Here is a 22,445-nt window from a genome sequence, read left to right on the forward strand (position 1 = left end):
AATATTGTCTTTTATTTAATCCTTGTATTTGCATTTCTTTAACAGTTTGAATGGCAAAAAGAGTAAATTAATGACGTTTGAGAACATTTGAGTACAGAAGTTGAGATTAACATTTATAAACACTCCTACTGAACCATTTTTTTCATATCTTTGCATATTTGATAGTATTAACATTATTTTAATCTAAATTTGTCATGATAGCCCATGAATTATCAGGTATAAGAACAACAAATCAGAATTTTTTGTGTTCTCAATAAGCAATATCTAGAGATATAAATGTAGGTTTGATTACTGTCAGAAACTTTGTAAGAGTTATTACTGTAAATAAAACTAAATTATATGTTTGTTTTATCTTCTTTTTTAAAGTCATGTTAATGACACGTACAAAATATACTTACTTTGAAAATGAATGCCAAGAACAACGAAATTCAGCTTCATTCAGAACAGTTATTAGTTACTAAGCGTGTGTTTTAACAGTGTTTACACTTTCGAAAATTTCAATCTCTTTTTTTTTAAAAAAAACATATTCATACTTTTCAGTAATGTGGATGATGGAAAAAACATGAGGCAGAATATTAATCCATTTTTTGGGACAGCATTATTATTTGATTTTCTCCTTTATATTATTAAGATTCTATACACACTCATATAAGTTCATAGAGAAAAAATTTAGAGAGAAAATTAATTTTTGTTTTTGGTATAAAGTCTTTAGAACACATCAGATATAGACATGAGCAGGTAATATGGATTACATTTCGCAGAGAAAATTTCTTTTAAGAATAAAAAGGTATAGTTTAAGATTAGAAATATACTGTTAAAGGAGTATAAAAATGTGAATAAAATTTTTTTTTTAAATTTTTAAATGCGTAAAAATTATATTGAAATGGAACATAAATGTTTCTAAATTTTTAGAATTATCCGCTTAAACATTTAAAGAGTTCTTGTCGTGACTATTCAAATACTGATTTAAGACCCACTAATGAGTCATGATTAGCACTTTGGGAAAAGCAGATTAAGTTAAAAGCTTTAAAGGACTCAAACCGTTGACTATTCTTTTCATTAAATGATAGCAATGGCCTTATATTTAAGACTGATTTGTTGCATTAATAATTATATGAGCGAAATGGCCCAAGACGAAGAGCGGTGGCTGAATTCCCCTTGGCCACCGTTCCTTCCCCGGTATGCACTCTTTGCAGTTTTAGTGAGGACATGGACTCCACGCACCTTCTCCTCTGCTCTGCACTTTGCAGGAATTCTATCACAGAACGCTATTGGGAAGCTAGAGACATGTTGTGATTAATAGACTCTGTTGCAGCATCTTTTGTTTCTGTTCTTATTTTTAGATGTTTATGTATGCTTATTACTGTCTATAATCTGCCATTGGAAATAAAATAAAAAAAGAAAATAATTATATGATTATGTATTATTATATGATAAGCAATTTAGTGTATAGTTAGTGGTTTTCTGAACTATGAAAGATGCTTTAAATCTTATAGTCAAATGGTCACTTAAATTTCTTTAAAGTGGTTTTCAAACCATGCTAATTAAAAATGGTTAAGAAATCGTATAGTTTTGTATTGATGGTTTTTTAAGCATACTAGTTATTAACGGGTTCAAAACCGTAAAGGTAGAAAATGTTCTTTACCTTAAAAATTATGGTTAATTGGATGGACAGACTCTTTTTGAATGAAAATTCTAACAGTGTACAAAATAATCAGAATGAAAAATCATTCAATAGACAAATCAATTGTATGAATCATATTTCAAAATGTTTATTTGAATGTTATTATATAGAAACAATGGAATATAAAACGCGAAATTTATTAATAACAGTCGTTCCAGGTTATGGGCGGAGGTGTTCCATGTGAGTGCAACGAGCGGAGCTGTGAAGTGGCAGCAAGTGTCGGAGGACCTGGTTCCTGTCAATATCACCTGCATCCAAGACACCCCGGACTGCGTCTTCCACATCACAGCTTATAACTCTCAAGTGGAGAAGATACTCGATGTTCGCCTTGTCCAACCAGGTACCATAGACCTCTCTACCCTCCCTTGAAAGGCATATAGGGTTTTTAAGTGAACCGCTAATAGATAAAGTTTATTATTTTTATTTGTTTGAAGTGTGGTCGCGAAATACATGAACAAGACAAGTACGTATACTATCACTTATTATTATTATAATAAAAGCAAAATATCTGTTGCTAATAATTAAAAATATAAATTCAATAGGATTGAAAGTTACAGTGTACGTAAACTTATAACTTAAAACAATTATAACTAATTACAGCTGAAATAACTGAGATTACATTAAATCTTTAAAGCAGAATTTTATTAAACATCTTTAATACTTTTTTCATTATTTTGCATTAATTTAGGTCAAAATAAGTAAAAAATTTTATGTTTAGCGTTATAATAGTTTCTGGTTATGAAATACAGAATGAAACATTGGTGTCTTTTTCTGCGTTAAAGGCAAAATCTTCTAAACATAGTTTGCTTCCATAAAATGATTTTTCAAATTTACACTTATTTGCGGTTCTAAGAGAAGCAATGATTCATCATTGAATTTTTTTTTAATTTGCAAAATCAATTATCAATACATTTCTGAGTACAAATGAAGACAAAAAGAAAAACCAATTTACATTTTTGGATTTTATATTTTAATTAAATATAATTCCAATGATAATCTCGAAGATTTCTTTTGCAACTATAAAACTGTTTTTTTTTTTCAATAAATAAATTGTACCGAAATATATTTTTACTTGAAATTGAAGCGTAAGAATATATATAGTACATATTATTGCTAAATTTGGAAACAATATTACTTACTATACAAAAGTAAGTAAGTTTTTCAACAAAGTAAAAAGCAATTTGCAACATGTTTATTTATTTCGGATCAGTGAAAGTTGCTGTTTAAACTAGCCATGTATTATATTCTACTTTTAATAGTCTTCGAAAGTAACAGGAGTCAGAGTCATTTTATTGCTTTTATTTTTTTTAAATGTTATACAGTAATATGTGTGTCCTACAAATCTGTTTTTTTTTTTTTGTGATATTTATCGAAATATTATTTAACAGGAACACGATTAGGTCAGGCTTCGGAATGCTTTGTGTATTGGAAAGATCCTGCAACGGGAGACACGTGGGGCTTAAATTTTACTTCGCCTATAGATGCAAAGCAGTTTCGAGAATGTTGTGTAAGTATTTTTGCATAATCCAAGCGTATTCAAAAAATTTATTTCATTTCTTAACGGACATTTTTAATAATATGCAAAAATAAAGATATGCTCAAGAAAAATATACATTCTCACATTCTAATTTAACGATATTGTTTTAAACTTTTATGAATTGCCTAGGAGAAAAATATCAGTTCCTCTTATATTACTTTTAAACTGAGCAGGAGCTAGAATTTACTGAATACAGATGCATCCAAACAAAGAAGAATTTACAACTGAATAATGAATATTAAGCATAGAATATGGAGGAGAAATGCATTGACAACATAGTATGCTCCGATGGTGAAAACAAATATGTTAAAAAACAGCAACTCAATTTAATAAATGTGTGAATACTCATTATTTTTAATAGTAAATAGTTGTAACAATATGGATATTCAATTCCAATTTAATTAAATTTTTTTTTTGTTCATATGCTTTAATTGTAGCTTAAAAATCTATATAAAACGTATTGAAATAAAATGAAATTATTTGAGGCAAAAGGGAATATTATTTATCTACAAAAGTTATAAGTCAAGAGTTTTTTTGTACATTAAGCAGAATCTCAAGTCCCTCAAAGCCAGTTACTGCTCTCTACTAGTTTCTCTCTACTAGTCTGCTCTCTACTAGTCTAGATGATGCGATAAAATAGATATATACTAAGCAATATGAAGATCAGGGGAAGGTTTATAACCATATAAACTGGTTCGAAATTTAAATGCAAACAGGAACCTTTTTCGATAGAGCGGCCAAATTTTATTGGGTAATAACCCTCGGAGAGAACCGATTTTGCACATTATTCTTTTGTAAATACTTATTAATCCTAAAAATACAAAAGAGGAGATTTTGTGAAAAATGGACTTAAGCCGTTCTTCGCTATTTATTTTTATATTAAAAAAAACTATTAAGATGTACAGTTAAATCAAATACAAACAAAAGCAGTTGAATCCTATTTAAATTATCCAATTTGAAACAAAAATACTTATTACAATGCAAAAGAATATATGGATAAATCTTATAGGTTTGTTTCTGTACGGTAATTTCCATACGTTAATTTCTATACGTTAATTTCCATACATTAATTTTGATTATGTTGTATTTATAGTCCCCTTCATTCAAATTTTCGAGAAAGGCTTCCTCGTCATATTCTTTGAAACTGGAACCACCAAAAGTGAGTAATTTAAAAATAATATTAAGTGATATTATTATTTTTTTACTTATCTTTTATTTTTATTAGAGTAATAAAATTAAACTCTTTACTCCTGATACGATAGCCAAGTTGACATGTTGAAAAGTTTAAAATTATATTCTAAGTTAGTATCAAATAAAATTAAACTAAAATTTTGATTCCCCCCCTTTTGAATTTGATTAAAATGTTGGTCCATGCTTTTATGTGAAATTCGTATTTATAGATTGCATCAGCATTAACAGAGTTGCATGAATTTTGAAAATAATTAATTTTATAAAACTTACACCTGATAGTATACAACGTGTCAAAATATTGTTCTATAGTTTTAAGCCAATCGAAATTAAAATGAAGCAATAACTCTAAGAAAATATTTGGAAACTTATTTTGTTTAGCTCCCAAGGGCCGGAGAGAAAATTAAAAAAGCATAGTTCTTTAAAACACTATTTTTGAAGTGAGTGGGAACAATCTCTTAACTAATGATGAACTAAACAATGATTTTGAAGAAATGTTCTCTTTTTCAGTAAAAACTCACTAGGTATTCAACAAATGTTTTTTTCCCCTTTTTTTTAAAAAAAGAAATTGCAAGTAGTCCCATTTTTAGCAATTTTGCACGTTTAAATCTGTCCAAAAAATTCTATGTAGAACATTTTGATTATAAATGGTGTATTATTTCTTAAGATACATGCAAATTGAGAGGGAAAAATTCTTGTTCAACAACCAGATTCAAATTTTCAAATTGTTAGATGAAATTTTCCTAAAATATTTGTGAAATATTTTTATATGTGTGCTTAAAATTCGAATGAAATAAATTTTCATTATGTTAAGAATTAACAAAATTATGCCTTTTTGTAAACTGATGTAACTTGATCAAAACAAATTATTCGTAAAACTAATTACAATTATGAAGTTGTTTTACGAAACGATAGTTCCTTTTTTTTAACAGATTGTGCTACACTATATTGTTACTTCCTTCATTAATTTATCTTATAACAAATTAAATCTCTAAGAAAATAAGAAAAAAAAGATTTTTTCACTGTCTAATTCCTTGATTCAATCTAAATTATCAACAATTTTGTAAAGTTTTAAGTTTTAAATTTCTCGAGAAAAATCATGACTAACACCAAGAATAATTTTGCAACTTTTTTAAATTATGAATTTAGCACTCTTGCCAGCTCTTGAACTTTTGAATGAAAATGTCTTCTAAAGCAATTGTTTCTTAATGAAAATCTTTTAAACATTTAGATATATATATATTTTCTTGCGATTAAGTACTAAAATGTAGAGCAATCAAAAATGGGAAGGCGTGAATTTATATACTGTAATGGTTTTGCTTGTACATTTATAATAATACAAAACTTGATAACGCAAATATTGACAATTAAGAAACAATATACGTATCTTAAAATTATAACTTTTGAACAATTTCTAGGAAATACTTTATTGATATAGATTTTATAAATGTTTCAATGTTTTGACAAATTATTTTACTCTTATACCTTTTATAAAGCATAAAATTGCTCGTATAATTCCTTTCTTAAAAATATTTATTTCGTTGCGCAGAGATTGACGAGGTAGTTTATGATTTAAATAAAAGTGACACATAAATAAAAGATTGATATATTTTTAACGAGTTGATCATAAATAATTATTTTTAATTGCAATAAACATTCTTTTTTTTGCTTTAATTGTTGCTTAAAATAATATATTCTATGTGCTGTCAGAACAGACTTTTTTCCAAATAGTTTCTAGATTGGATTTTCTTAATTTTTCATTAGACAGATTAGATCAGTTGTAGTATTTTATGAGAAAGTTAAAAGTAGAGTAATATAAATGAGAATAATAAATACGAAGCTCGTGTAAAAAATTGATAAATTATTATCATTACTTGAAAATCATGCTGAGAAACGAAGTACTTAAATATTTCAAATGAAGTTTAGAATCAAAATAAACATGCAAAAAGTAATTATGTGCAGTTATAGTTTTTTAAATGAATTATGTGCTACAATCTATTATGTTTATGCTTTATATTACGACGCACATTATACTATAATCTGTTAGGTTATTTATTTATTTTTTGTTGTATATTTTTCTTTTTAAGCAACAAAAAACAAAAGGAAAGAGAAAGCCACAATCAACACCCAGTTCACCTTCTCGAAGTCGAGAGCTGCAATGCACCTGCATGACGGCGGAGAACCTGCACCGGGCCCGCAATGGCCGGGTCCGCTACACGGGCGCCGCCACCCTGCCCCGAGTGCAGCCACGATCAGTGGACGATTACAAAATCTCCTACGACAACCGTGGTGGTAGTAGCCGGACTCATGCCTCTACAACCTCCGTATATGATAACATGGGTGGACAGTCAACGCGCCGGGGCACTACAACAGCAAGCGTTCATGGCGGCGCTCACAAAATAAACAGGTTAGATCCTAACTCAGCAGCAATGCAAGGCACAGCAGCATCAACTACATCTGGCAACACTATGGTGAAGACCTCCCTTCAAGAGAGAATTTCAGATGTTAGTGGCTCTGATAGATATCAACAAGATAGGTTAGGTAGACAAGATACTGCCCGGCAACTTTATGCACAGTCAACACGAAAGGAACAGGCGAAAAGCATAGATTGCAGTCTTGTTTCCGAACGAAAGGAGAGACAGCGTACCGACGAACTTCAACCTCAGTCCCGGAACAAGAGCAAGAGCTCGGACAATGTCTTTGAACAGTCACAGGTCGATGTCCCGGGACTCAGTTTGGATAGTGACACTCTAAAACGTATGTTGCATCCCCTTCCTACCAACTCTATGCACAGTTCCCCAGAACAGGAGGCTGAAATCATGCTTAAAAGAAGGCTGCTAAGGAAGCTCAACAGCGATGATTCTCGGGACTCACAGAGATCCTTTTCAGCCAACAGAAGTCGACAACACAGATCAGAAACTGGGAGACGTAGAAGTCTCGAACGTACCATGTGCTTGGACTTGCCAGATCCCGACGCATCCCCTCCTTCCGACCATTTCCTTTACGATAATCACTGCTATGTAACCCCTCCTAATTCAAGCAATGATAATAGTGACGCGGATCGACCTTATGTCAGTTCCGACGAAGGACATGGACACCACGCACCAACTCATACACCTAGCTCACCTACTAGCAGGCTATTACTAGAGTATGAAATGCACTTGCGCAACGCCTTAGCTCGAGGCCTAGATGCCGAGAGTTACAGTCTGCACACCTTCGAAGCCTTATTAAGCCAGTCAATGGAAAATGTTGGTAAGTAAAATTTCGTGACATCTATATATTCATATTTTGTAATGTTTCAAGAAAAGAAAAGTTGTGAACATTTGAAAATATTTGCTATACTAATTATCAGTTTAAGACATACGCCACCAGGTCCCTAATACATTAAGCAGTTTTAATAATACATCTCAGTATCAACTCCAAATAAATTGCTATTCATTTATATATTAACACCTTTTACTTATAATTATCAAAATAATATAACAATGTATATATTTTTAAAATAATATTAAAAATGTTAACCATTATTTTACATAATTTGATCTAATAAAAAGGTTGCCTGATTTTTACCATGCAATAATTATTTAGAACCTATTTGACTATTTAATTACGTATTGTATCTATAATGTTTTTATTGTAAACTGACGTACTTTTTTTAAAAAAGAAATTAGTTTGAATAGTTTTGTTTTTAAATTCTGATGCTAGATGTTAAGATTTTCGCAAAAGGAATAGAAGTCCCTTTGCATGTCAAAGCTGGACATCAATCTCTCTCATAATATACTATCTGGCCAAAAATATGGGGACAACCAGTGGTACGAACTGGTAGAGTTCTGAGACATTAGGAATTTTCCTTTGCATCGATGACAACTTGTACTCGTCTGTGCAGATTTTCCATCATTTTTTAGTAAGTGGCCATAATAACTGAATTCCAGGCGTTTATCATAGCTGAAGTGAGTGCTGGAAGTGAAAATGGTTGATTTAGCTGATTACTTAGTCTACGCTCTAATTTGTCCCAGTGGTATTCTAAGGACTTTAGATTTGGACTGTGAGGAAAGCCTATACCATTTTTAACACTCCTTTCATAAAACCTTGACTGCGCAAGTCTCGGTGCATGAATGCAGTAGTTTTTCTGTTGGAAGAGAAATGGGCCTTCCACGAAATATGACCTTAGAGCCGGAGGAGCACCATTGTCCAGGATGTCCACATGCATTGCAGAGTTCATGTCCATGAAACTAGGACAAACCATGAAAAGTACTACCTCATCATCATTCCTTACGTTTTTTTTCTGGATCTTTTTGGTCTGATAGTGTATAAATCACTCTATCAAAAAAAAACTTAATTTTAAAAGTTGCATCTTTGTATGGCTTGGTATATTTGAAAAAAAATAGCGTCATCAAAGTGGAGAAAGCATTTAATTTTTTTAAATTTTCATAAGCATAAATTGAATAGTAAATCTACAATTGACAGTTTATACAGATTGAAAAATTTAAATAAAAAACATACTTATTTTCTTATTTATAAAAAAAAATACCACAATTTCATTTCCGCCAGGTATCTTAGCTAGCAAAATCTAATTAATCTTAAACCTAAGATTCAGTTTAAATTATCATATAAATTAAAAAACAAACAAACATAATTTACTTAAAAAAATATCGTAAACAAATAAGCATGGCGAATAAAGTGCTTCAAAATTGACATGCTTAAGCATAAAGCGTATGCTTGCAAGTCAGCAAAAGTATTCATTCTTGAACTAATCGCAGACTCATCATTACTCAATCATTAGTTGACTAAGGAACACTGTTGAATAATTAGCTATAAGGAGTTGGTGAACAATAACTCTCATTTAACATGCTATTGGTAACTGGTATTACTCCCATTTGCTTACATTTTTTCTCCACTATCTACACCAATCTTCGCAGACAATATTTATTTCACTTTAGATTATCCAAATATAGTTTTCTTTCATCCTATAAGAAATTTAGTTCTACCATCAACTATGTCAGTAGAAGAAATTAAATGCAAATATTTACGCCAAATGCATCAACCACATTATTGCTTATTAAAAGAATTTCAAAATTTTCTATTTAAAATCTAAAAGAGTGAAGAAAATAGTAATTATTTTATTTGGGAAAAATGGGCGCAAATGAACGAGTTTGATTTCTTAATGATGAATTTATATCGATATAAAAGGTAAATTAAAATATCGTTTGTTCTTCAAGTGTTTTAAAGATCGTTTGAATCAATATCGTAAATTCAATGTTCCACAATCAGTTTCGTGTTTTTATGTTTTAAATTTGTTTCTAATAATTATTTGAATATCACATGCAGTATATTTTGACTATAGGGTATTAAATTTAAAAAATATATTTTGAGAACGGATCTGCCAATCTTGTTACCTTGTGTGGTTTAGTTATTTTATTTTAATTCCAATTTGCTTCCCTTTTTATTTAGGTTATTTGTTTGATTAAAATATAGGAAAATTTTGAAGTTTGAATGAGTTTATAAGTTTTGATGATCTACGGAGCATTGTATAGTTTTTACATTAATAATTATTAGGATTAAATAAGTCTTTAAAATTTTTACATTTAATACTTAGTTTGAATTCTTGTATAATACTTTTACCAGTATTTTTATGTTTTTGAAAGAAAAATGCTTGTAATGTTTTTTAAATGCATATATAAGCTCAATTTTATTAATGTTCTACATTTAATTAAAAGTTTTATGAACTTTTAACCTTCAAATTAGGAATTTGTTAAAATCATGAAACGTTATATGGAACATAAAAACATCTAGCTAACCAGCTTACTCTCTTCGCATGTTATTGGGATATTGTAGATCCCGTTTAAAAAGTATGGAATCCATTTTGGAATTTTATGGGAAATAATCCTTTTCAAATAAACGTTCTACAATTACATAGTTTCAAAGTCTGAAAGTATTCATATCATAATAAGAAATTTTAGAGTGTATAACTATGTGAAATTGTACTTCATGTTTGTACATTTCTTAGTTCTAAGCATTAAAATAAGTACCGTAAAGTACAATATTTATTGCTTTGTATGTACTTCTGTGTTGATTGTTATGATGAATTAATATCAGTTCGGATAATTATGCATTAAATAATATCCTTTTGAAAAAATTAACATTAATTAAAGTAATTTTAGTGTGAGAACATTTGTAAATTAGTACTTGATATAATACATTTTCTAGGTACACGAATAAGAATAGAATATTGCAATATATCATTATTTGTAATGTGTATGTCTGTTTAAATATATTGGGAGTACAAATTAGTTCGGTCCGTTCTCAAAAGATGACTCTAGCTGTTACGAATGTTTCATAGTGACCGCTGACTTCTGTGGTTTCAGAGAGGTTCGACATCTATCAATAATATTCAGTTTATATCAGTTTGAGTTTTATACAAAAATCCTGTTTTTTACTTTGCTGAATATGTCAAATTTTGTGGTAAATAAGCAGCAAGAAAAGTCCAGCTGAATTGCATCGAATGCTTGTAGAAGTTTATGATGGCATTGCTCCAACTGATAAACCATGTAGGGAATGGTTTTGGCTTTTCAAGAATGGTGAATGGTGTTGTATACTATGAGCTACTACAACCTGGCTATTCCATTACGGGCGATCGGTACAGGCTACAATTGATTCGTTTGAGCTGTGCATTACGAGAAAAACGGCCGAAAAACGAGCAAAGACATGACGAAGTTATTCCTCTGCATGATAACGGTAGGCCTCATGTCGCAAAAGTCTTCAAAATTGTTTGGAGAAGCTCAAGTGGGATATTTTACCACATCTGCCGTATTCGCTGGACATAACTGCTTCTGATTACTGGTTGTTCCAACGGATGCAACGTGATTTGGCAGGTCAACGGTTCGCTTGTTTCGCAGAAATCGAAAATTGGCTCCTAACTTGGATCGCCTCAAAAGACGAGACATTTTTTCGAGATGGAATTCGAAAATTGACTGAGAGGTGGGAAAAAATAGTAGCCAGCGATGGACAATACTTTGATTAATCTGTTCATTCATTTTTTTTTTTTAAATAAATGTATTTTTGACCACAAAAAAATGGATTGAACTAATTTGTACTCCCAATATTTCAATATAAATTAATCTTATTAAGCATAGTTATTTAATGCTGTGCAAATTACTTGGGACAAAATTAAAAAAAAAAAATTTTTTTCAACTTTTATTCAGATTTTGCGTTATTTAAATACATTGTTAAACTCGGTAACCATCATTAAAATGGCAATGAATTCACAAAGATATAGTACGTTAGTGATCACATTTTTAGTTTAATTTTCTTACCTTGAAAATAGACATTTATAGAACACTTATTATGCATTTTTTTTTATCGTTCTATCAATTTTATTCACACAACTCTTCCAAATAGTCCACAAGTTCTCAAGTGAATAAATCTGAATTTCCATGCAAAAAAAAACGTTATTTAGATTTTCTATCATAAATTTGCAGACTAATTTCGAACTATGACATAGGGCCTAGTCTTAGTTCAAAAGGCCTAGAGCCTAGTCTTAGTTCGAAAGGCATAGGGCCTAGTCTTAGTCGTCTCCCGTCAAGCGTCTGTATTGAAATAAATGTATGTTGTAATGTAAGAGTTGATTAAATGAAAGTGGGCACTAGTGATAGTTTCAGAAATACAGCAGTGACAACAGCGCCATCATTCAGGGTCTTGCCATGCAGAAAGAGTGAAAGAATGAACCGCCGATTATGTATACAACTGCTATTAACAACTTTTGCATGAGAGAATTGGGGAATTTCAAAAGACGTCCTGCATGGTTCAGCCAATCAGTTTCGAAACGTACGCTGACTCCACTTGCAGGACTGCGTGTATCCAATTAAATCTGATCAGAAACTTGATTCAGCGTGATAATAAACCCAAGCACCTTAAGGCTGTAACGTTAACACACAATATACAACCCCATGATTAGACAAAAACATGTAATTAGTTGCAAGTACAAAATCTATTGTGAATATGAAACAGTGCTAAAGACAGAGGAGTCAAAAACGAAATAATGAACGCTGAAGCACATTTTAGTAGTAGAATGTAATTGCACCGTTCTATTACTCAAATAGAGATACTTCAAATACGTCGCGAGTCGTAGCTCTTTGGTTACCTTAAATAATTTCATTAGCAAGAGCAATGAGATCATAATACACTCTATAACAAAAAAAATCGACGCACCAAGAAGGTGTTGTCCGATTGAAACGAAAATTGGTGGATAGGAAGACAATGTACAGAATAGTAAATGATTAAAATTTCAGAACAATTGAATAATTCATTGTAGAGTTACAGTAACAAGTTCAATAAGGTGTTGACCCGCCTCTAGCCTGGATACGCTGCCACACGGCGTGGCATAGACCGATAAAGCTCCCGGATGGTCTCTTGCGGTATTTCCTGCCAAATTCGATCCAATTGTCGAACGAGGTCATCAACATTCCGCGCCAGATGCAATCGCCTTCCCATCATATCCCAGGCATGCTCGATGGGAGAGAGATCTGGTGATGTGGTAGGCCAAGGAAGAGTTTGACAAGCTTGCAGACAGTTCATAGCAACCCGTGCCGTATATGGTCTGACATTGTCCTGCTGAAAAATCAGCCCAGGGTGCTTCAAAAGGAATGGTAGCAATACAGGTCTTAGGATGTCGTCGACGTCCCGCTGTGCAGTAAGTGTACCTGTAATGACGACCAAAGGGGTCCGGCTGTCAAAGGAAATGGCAACCCAGACCATAATGCCTTGTTGAGGGCCGGTGTGGGGTGCAATAGTGAAGGCAGGATCCCCCCTCTGCCCTGTTCGTCTCCAAACACGTCTTCGATGATCGTCAGGACACAGTTGGAAGCTGGATTCGTCGCTAAAGACTATACGTCCCCAGTCGGCATGATTCCAGCCACTTCTGTTCAAAACATTCATACATACGAAATTTCAAAGCAATAGGATGATTGCTTCTTGGTGCGTCGATTTTTTTTATAGAGTGTAGATCAAGATGTTTGCTGGTGACATTGATCTCCACACCTTTTACTAAAACTTATGCACCCTTTGTTCTCAACTATTTATCTTAAACAGTGTTCACCATCAATAGCATTGCAATATCTCTTAAACATTCACCATCATAGATTTTCAATATGCTCTCATGCGAACTTGTTAATCAGTTTTATGAATTAGGCAATGCACTCTTCCCCCCTTCCATTAAATTCGTGACCATTGTTGCTGCTACCGCTACTGTATTTCTCACTGTAACTGGAGCTCACTTTTCCTTTGGGCATATCTGTATGAATTTTGTTGAATTCATCATGCCTCACAACGGGGAATACGCTTACAGCTCCATTTGATAGAAGAAAAAAACATTTGCTTTAGATGATGTTTTGCTCTTTGATTGACATGCTAAGGTAATAAAAATTTGCCTCAATTAATTTGCACAGTATAGTTTATTGAAATAAAGAGTTTTTAAGCTGTTCATATCAATACGTATCATGTTTAGAGTGCAATACATAGGTGCACTTGATATTAGTAAAATTCTTAGCTGCACTCAATAGAGATTGGTATGAATCGGCATGTTTTGTTTTCATTTCTGTGTGGCTTTGCTGTTTTTATCCTGTAATCCTAGAATTTGTGTTTTGTCCCATTGCACGACCGCTTCAGAAACCTTTTTTGCTTTTTTTCTTCTCCTCATTTAGTTGCTTTAATGCGTGAGGTGCATGCAGAATTGGAGGCCATCAGGCAAGAAGAGAGGACCATCACTCACCTGGATGGGATGACTGGAAATGTTGAAAAAAGTGAGTGATTCAGTCACTTTTTTCCGTTTCAATCCTCAATTTAAAATTTTATATGACTCATTAACTTTCCTCCATTTACAAATATGCATGCACATCACATCTCATTGGCTTCTAATACTTTGTTATTTGTTGCTTGCTCAATTCGAATTGCACTCTATTCAAATATATCATGTGTTTCCAGTTCTAGTTTCAGTGATATGTTATTCGGTAACTAGGAGAAAATAAACGACAGGAGGGTTTTTTAAAACGTGTCTTATATCGCATCAGTAAAAAAATAACTTGAAACAATAATTTTATAACAATTCAGAATAAAATGAAGCATAGTTAAAAGCTTATGGTGTTTGTCTTCATGTCTATAACGGTTGTTTTTGTGATTCTAAGCCAAATAGACATCTCCTAATACTTTAATTTTTGAGTTTATTCGGTTAAGTTTAAGCAGTCATCGCAGTCTCATGACTAATGAATGAATTCAAATTATTGGAGGTGATCTTTCACAAATCCAGTTTACAAAAGCATCTACAGTTTAATTTATAAAAAATTGCATTTTCAAAGTTTAAAGGAAGGATTCAGAGTTGAAGTTATTATTCCAGGGAGAGCTTTTAATTTAAGAAAGCATCACGATTTCAATGCAAAGAATAAACTTATTTTTGTTGTTGTTGTTGTTGTAGTAGTTCATTTACGTTGCACTAAAGCTGCTCATTGGGCTATTGGCGACGGTCTGGAAAGCATCCCTGAGGATGATCCGAAGACATGCCATCACAATTTTAATCCTCTGCAGAGGGGATGGCACCCCGCTTCAGTAGCCCAACAACCTGCACGTGAAGTCGAGACTTTTACGGTAGAACACTTTAACGAGGAACAATACCGCACACCCTCGGTCCCTACGCAGATTGATCCAAGTGGTCACCCACCCGCCCACTGACTGTAGCCAGTAATGCTTGACTTCGGTGATCTGCTGGGAACCATGTCTTAATGATCAGTCCACTGCGGGACGCATTTTTTGTGTGTATTGGGCTGTTTTCTAATTAAACATTGGAAGTTTCTAAAGTATCTATCTGGAAACAGTACTAAGAATCAGTTTGATGTGTATATAAAAAAATTTCCTCTTGAAAAATATGACTTATATATTTCACAACTTCTTTAAATTTAGTTTTCATAGATTTTAATTAAAAAACTGTAAGTTCTTAAAAAAAACTATAATATGAAACTGGAGAATTATAAAGATGTTGCTTTTAAATGTAAATTTAAATTACAAGCTCTCAACAATCATCATATCAGAAAAATAAGAATGTTTATACATTGTTTGATTTATATTAATGATATAATGTTTCAGAAAAATGCTTTATTTTTATCATTTATACCTTTGCCCATTACTACATTTCCGTCTGGTATGTCCTATAAAAAACATCGCACTTTTATTAATGCATTTAGTAATTTAAACATTTATTTTTTTACTGTATTTCTAATTCTAACCCAAAAAAAGAAGAATTAGAAGTATTGCAGGTTTATTTAAAACGTATTAAGTTTTTCTTCATTCAGAAAAATACTCAGTAATGTGATTTACTATATCGATTAAGTTCCTTATTCATGCAATACCATGTGATGTAGACGGCACATTTATTTTGTTTTCTTTCTATTGTAGCTTTGAGTGGGAAGTGCAACACGTTGCCTCTGCCGCCTTTCAGTCGTCATCCCGTGCTTTCCTCTGGTGGTCTGTCAGCAGGAAGCTCATTTGAAATAAACCCGACTACATCCATACCCCAACAACCATCAATCGAGAGCACAGATTCTCGCATCTACCTCACTTCTTCAGAAGTAAGCTCATGTTTTGTTTCTTTTAAATAATGTCAAATTGTGTACCTTACTTTATTTCAGTATTGACGTAACCTTAAGATTATGAGACTAACATAAGGATTCCTATATTTACGCAATATCTGGCTTATGTTGAAGATATTGAGAGACGTTGTAGCCGAGTGGCTAGAGAATGGGACTTCGGTTCGGAGGGGACTGGGTTCGATCCTCAACATCGTTAAGACCCACCGGGTATATGCGATATACGTCCTCGCAGAATCTGTGGCATCGAATGTCCTATGATCAGTCACTGAGCAGTACCATGAGCACAAGGATCTGCAGAAAGTTTCCTTTCCCTTCATATTTATATCTAAATTGAGGATGTGGCTTCGCGAATGAGTGATGACACTATCAATCGGTGGGGTTCTGAACTATGACGTGCTTTTCCCTTTGCGGTTCTCTTTTGCCAAATATAAGGCTCACTTTCCTGGCTTAATTCGCAAAAAGACAAAAACTGGCGAGCTTGGCTTGTCCAAGTGCTATTAGAAACAACAACATGAAGTTTCTGTGTAATTTTTCTTTGTAAATGGTTGCGATTAGGGAATTTGTTTCCCAATGTACAGAAAAATTCAGAATTTTATGTTTTTACTGAGTTATATAGTGAGTCGATTTTCCGAATTTCGAACTAATAAGACACAATATTTTATTACTCATAAAGCCTTTGAAAAGGAGAGAATAACATAAGAATTTCTATAGTTATGTAATATCAGGATCACAGATTTTATATAGAAACACTTTTATGATGAAACTTCTATTTAACTTGAATTTTTTTATTCTAGATGTTGGGAATCTTGTAAGATTGTTTCCCAATTGACAGAAAAATTCTTAATTTTCGCTTTATATTAGAAATATAATGAACTGATTTTTCATATTTTGATTTAAAGACACCTTATTACATTACTGATGCAACTTTAAAGTTATGAGAATACAAATTCCCAAAGTTGCAAAAAATCATGTTGGTTGATTGAAGTTTATTGACTATATTTAGTCAGAAATGATTATATGTCGCCATTCGATGGGTTTAAATATTACATTTCAAAAAAGGGAGCATAATTGTATTATTGTAATAAATTTAAGGGGAGTCGGTAGTAAAAATAATGCTAAAACTGATTTTTTTCATTGTACCTTTTCTAAGAAACTTTATATGATATCTCTTTGAAATATTTCGGGGATATTTGAAATTATATCAGTTGCATGCAGTGGTAATATTTTAGTGTTGACGGGAAAACTTTCTGAGTAATGATAGTTTTTTGCAAAAAAATGATAAAACTTTTTAAGAAATTAAAATATCTCAGTTCATCCTTTTAAAACAAAATCTGCTTAAGATATGTATTAACAGTTATTACAGTGTAAACATGTATATGTAAATATTCTGTGGGAAAAAAACTGAAACAATATCTTGCTTAAATGATGAGAAAAAGTACATCAAAAAAGCTCATTATTGGTATATGCCCAACCGACTCCCTTTAAGATAGTAATTTATGGGAATGCCTTATAAAAGTAAACGTTTCGGATAAAATTCGTTAAAAAGTTGCTTGACACAGAGATCAACTGAATCCAGCTTCGGCTCTTAGTAAATGCATATGAGTATAATGAGAATTGCTAATACCTGAATTAAAACATGAGTTTTGCAGTCAACGGATATAATTTTATGGTTATCAAAGGAATGATAAAGATCATGCATTCAGTTTATGTACTGAAAATTTGCAGATTTGCTTTAAATTCAGAAATGTTAAAATATTACCGCTTTTTTTTTTAGTGGTATTAGTTCCCGAGTTTGCGGTCATGTTACAATATCCAACAGAAATACTGAATCATCAGCCTTGTAAGCGTATAAAGCAATTTTAAGAATTTTTTCTGCTGTCAGAAAAATTTCGATATACAACTACGCAAGTCGGTATAAAATATCCAGTTGTAATTAGTTTGATCAGGAATAAAATTAAGATACAGCAAATAAATATCATATTCACGAAGTAATTTTTTAGAGACAGTAAAATCACAACCAATGTAATTATTATATTTCGATCCATCTGTAAAATTAAATTGTAAAATCCCTATAATTTGGACAATTTTTGGATGAAAACAGTCTTGTTGATTTTTTAAAACTATTAAAAACATCTAACACACGGGAAAAATATCAAGAGTGTCATGTTGATAAATGTTACGTTAAAGCTACTATTTAATTTCAGGTTGATTAATTTATAAAATGAGAAATTTATAAGATATTATACCAATTCATAAAAAACTATGCCCTCCAGAGTTTTCTAAAAAAATATTACGAATAAATTTTGCAAATGTTAGAAATGTTCTCAATTTAAGACTTTATTTTATTGATTATCCAACTTTAAAGATATGTAAATAGCAAAATAATTCCTAAAATTATGCAATATAAGAAACATAATGTGGGAAAACGTTGTAATGTAAGACTATTTATATTTTTCTTCGCTTATGATGGTTGAGAAGGTTATAAAAGTGTTCCCAAATGCTGAAACATTTATAATTTTTAATTCACATTTTCTATAAGAAGTATTTGCTAATTTCTTACTACTTATTTTTTTAGAATATCTTATTACTCCAGAGTTGCATTGCTAAGTTGATATTATAAAATAACAAATGTTTAAAATATCAATTGTAAAAACAATTGAGCAAATGAAAATTTATAAAATCATAGTAATTTTTATTTTCATTTAATTTTTATTTCATTATATATATATATATATATATATATATATATATATATATATATATATATATATATATATATATATATATATATATATATATATATATATATATATATGTTCATAGAAGATGAAAAAAGAGAGAATAATGATGAAAAAGATTAAGAAAAATAATAAGTTTTATTAACTTGCACCTAAGCTGCAAGTATATAGAACTCATAAAATGAGTCAAAAATGCAGAGAAAGCAAGAAAAAAAAATGAAAATGATTTTTGAAAAAGAGAAGAAAAAAATTATAAAAAAAAATATTTAAGAATTTTATTTAAAAAAAATGTAACTTAAAAAGTAAAAGTGTGTAAAGGTAAATGTGTAAAAGCAAAAAAAAACAAAATAATGAAAGGATATAATCTCGTCATCAGCTCACACGATTATATCAGCAAAAAAAGTGCTTTCTAATATTGTATTAATATAGATAAAGCAAAATATATCAATACAATAGTATGAGGAGCATCCAAAAACAATTTTAACAAAAATAGAACATATTAAGTAAAAAATACAAAACAAAACATATCAAGCAAAAAATAGAAAATACAAATAGAAAATAAAAAGCAAAAAAAAAAAAAAAATAAAGAATAAAATACAAGCTGTACTATATAAAGTGAGACACGAATTCAAATGAATTTACACATACCGTGATCTTTTAAAATTGATTTAAGATATTTTCGTAACAAATTTGCCAGATTACAAAATATGAAAATAGAAGCGTTAATAGAGGATGGAAGAAACTTTTTAAGGCGCATTCTTACTGAAGTCCTGCAGCGCGTTTGATTTGATAGTTTCCTTAGATTGGTCGGAACCGGATATGCACAAGGTATCTGGTATAAAGTTTATAATTAATAAGGTTGATTTTTAATTATGCAATTTTAATGATTTCAGAGAAATTACTAACATTTATTTGAAAAAATATATTAAATTTTTGAAACTTTTTAGACACGGATTTGCTCGAATTAGACTTATAATTTAGGGATATGTTATACTTTTAATATAAAATGTTATATTTTTATCAATGCTGCCTTGCTTCTTTTAACTAATATATATACCTAAAAGCCATTACATTATGACCACCCTCCATCTATTACAATTGACTCGATCAGGTTTTCATGGTTTCTCGCCCAGGAACAATGTTTTCATGGGGCACATTAGGACCCATAATTCTCATAGAACAATCCCTGACGTCTGTAAGCTACTTGAACATAGTTGCAGACCAGGTTCACCCATTCATGACAACAGTTTTTCCTGTGGGGGATGATGCTTACCAACAGGATAATGCGCAATGTCATAAGGATCGAATCGTCATGGATTGGTTCGAGGAACATTCCAGTGACTTTCAAGTCATGTCTTGGCCCCCAAATTTACCTGACCTTAATCCAATAGAGCATTTGTGGTCCTACTTGGAAAACCAAATTCGTGCTGCCACGCTACCCCCTCGCAATTTGAGGGAATTGCAGGACCAGTTGGTGAGCGCTTGGTACCAGATACCTCAGACTACCTATCAGCACCTTGTGGAATTAATGCCACGGCGAGTGCTAGTAGTTTTGAGGACTAAAGGTAGTCCTACATGTTGTTAGCAGGGTGGTCATAATGTAATGGCTCTTCGGTGTATATAGCACAAGGAATTTTTCCAAATTTTAACTCTCGGACATAAAACCAATTTTAGACAATTATTGATAAAACGATGAAAAATTTTCATTCTTCTAATTAAATCGTTTAAATAGTCTTTCGTGGTTCATAACACTCACAATTACTCTAATAAACTTTATTTACAAATTTAGGGTTCCGCCGAAAATATGTTGATTATTTACTGTTCCGTAACCGAAAAGAAATTTAAAACCGCTACTTTAAATTATCTAATTGAATTTTTTTTTCTTTATTTTCAGAGGTATCAAATAAGACACTTTTTTTCTATTTTTCATAATGCTTCATGATTTTTTTTAAATTTAAAATTATAAAAAAAATTAAGTTGAAATACATAGTTACAAACATATAGATTTTCACATCTTTCTGTAAATTTTTTTTTACATTCCGCAACCCTGTAAACAATCAAAAGATTTATTTAACTGTCATTGAACAACTGACCCAATTCTAAGTTTACGACTACCATAATGTTCAACTTCGTAGTCTTTCAATTTTGAACCCAATCCAGAATTCAAGGGAACTCATGGATCAAGTATCGAGAAAAAATTGTGGAGTTTTTGATGGAGCTAACCCACATTTGCGTTACATGGAGAACCTCCCACGGTTAGATTGACAGCAAGGGGACTCTAACCACTGAGGTTATTTTTGAGGTCAACCACTGAGGTTATTTTATATCATCACTGTAGTCGGTGCGAGTCAGGTGAGAAAGTCGTATCGATGCATTTCAAAAATTTACGTTCTATCCCCTGAGCCGGTAAGGATCGCAGAAGTATCTTTTGAAAAGGATGCAAAATTAAAGGGGTTAGCGGAGATTATTGATAGCCGCAAATCAGATATGGATAGCTGTTTCGCGCAAACACGGCTCACAACCAAAAAATATCATTATCAGTCAAACACTACTGGCTACTATCAAATTGTTCATTTTAGATTGTGCATTTAAAAGTATTGGAAATTTAAAATTGCTACTGCCAATACAGAAAAAAAATTAAACGAATAAGGAAAAAAATTCAATTTTTCATGCATTGTAAAATATTTAATAATTTATTACTTCATTTAACTTTTATAATTTATATTTAGGAGTAATATTAATAGATAGTTATGCATTTTGTTTATTAAGATCTTACATAGTTTTCTATTTATTTTTATTATAGATTATTTTTCAGTATTTGGCGCTTGTGCCTTACATTTAATTGCGATGAATAAAACTTAAATAACTTAGAAAATACTCACTGTACAAGTGAAAAACAAAAAAATTGGATTTTAAAAAAATACTGCAACGAGTAGTTTTTAATAGTACTATAAGGCGAATTAAGACACTTTTGGAAGTAACAAGTTAACAATAAATTGATTGCTATGCAAAATTTTGACTTTAAATTTGCAATATGTCTTATGAAAAATATGCAAAAATAAATTCTTAATAACTTAACAAAAAGAGACAACAGCTTTAAGCATCTGTTACTTAGAAACTAATTGCTTTAATAAATCACAGAATTATGACTGGAAAATACTTACCATAAATAATAGCACATTTTTATTTAACTACTATTTACGAAATAAATTTTTTAGTTATTATAATTAAATTCTTGCTATTTTTATTACCTATAAAATAGAGATAAAGATGTTTTACTTTTTATACAGTCTTGTAATGTTTCTTCCTAAATGTTACAGTCTTAGGGTTTCCGAAAAGTACGAGATTTGTAGTGAGGAGAGATACCCAGGATATAAGTTTTTCCCCTTTCTTAAGGAAACAATTTTTGATCTTTTTCCTTGCTTTATTTTTTATATATTTAGAAACGAAACTTTCTTTTAATATTACTTTCATACATTCAATTATTACTTTTATAAATTTATTCAAAAATTATTATTTTTCGATAACTAAAACTCGAATATTTCAAAAATAATTTTGTTAACTTATCATATTGTCGTTACAAAAAATAGTTTGAGAGGATTTCGAAAATAATTATTTTTTGCCCCCCAGAATTTTTCTGCAGCAATGTTTTACCTACATAAAAT

At 31.1% G+C, this 22,445-nt stretch overlaps 1 protein-coding gene across 12 annotated transcripts in view; it reads left to right on the top strand.

The window, feature by feature from the left end:
- sif (guanine nucleotide exchange factor still life) overlaps window positions 1-22,445 on the top strand; it is a 156,705-nt gene that overhangs the window by 66,053 nt on the left and 68,207 nt on the right. For 3 of the 12 annotated variants that reach the window (XM_016074968.4, XM_071180817.2, XM_071180815.2), the window contains exons 3-8: window positions 1,843-2,024; window positions 3,073-3,191; window positions 4,315-4,380; window positions 6,497-7,661; window positions 14,108-14,206; window positions 15,849-16,021. In XM_016074968.4, coding sequence (XP_015930454.1) covers window positions 1,843-2,024; window positions 3,073-3,191; window positions 4,315-4,380; window positions 6,497-7,661; window positions 14,108-14,206; window positions 15,849-16,021 — 1,804 coding nt within the window. Of the gene's footprint in view, window positions 1-1,833; window positions 2,025-3,072; window positions 3,192-4,314; window positions 4,381-6,496; window positions 7,662-14,107; window positions 14,207-15,848; window positions 16,022-22,445 lie in introns of all 12 variants that reach the window. The other 9 variants (XM_016074951.4, XM_016074959.4, XM_071180816.2 and 6 more) reach the window with 3 other exon arrangements.

Source organism: Parasteatoda tepidariorum, chromosome 8 (assembly GCF_982258835.1).
Source record: "Parasteatoda tepidariorum strain Cologne lab strain chromosome 8, Ptep-v5.0, whole genome shotgun sequence".
In the NCBI taxonomy this organism is placed as follows: domain Eukaryota; kingdom Metazoa; phylum Arthropoda; class Arachnida; order Araneae; family Theridiidae; genus Parasteatoda; species Parasteatoda tepidariorum.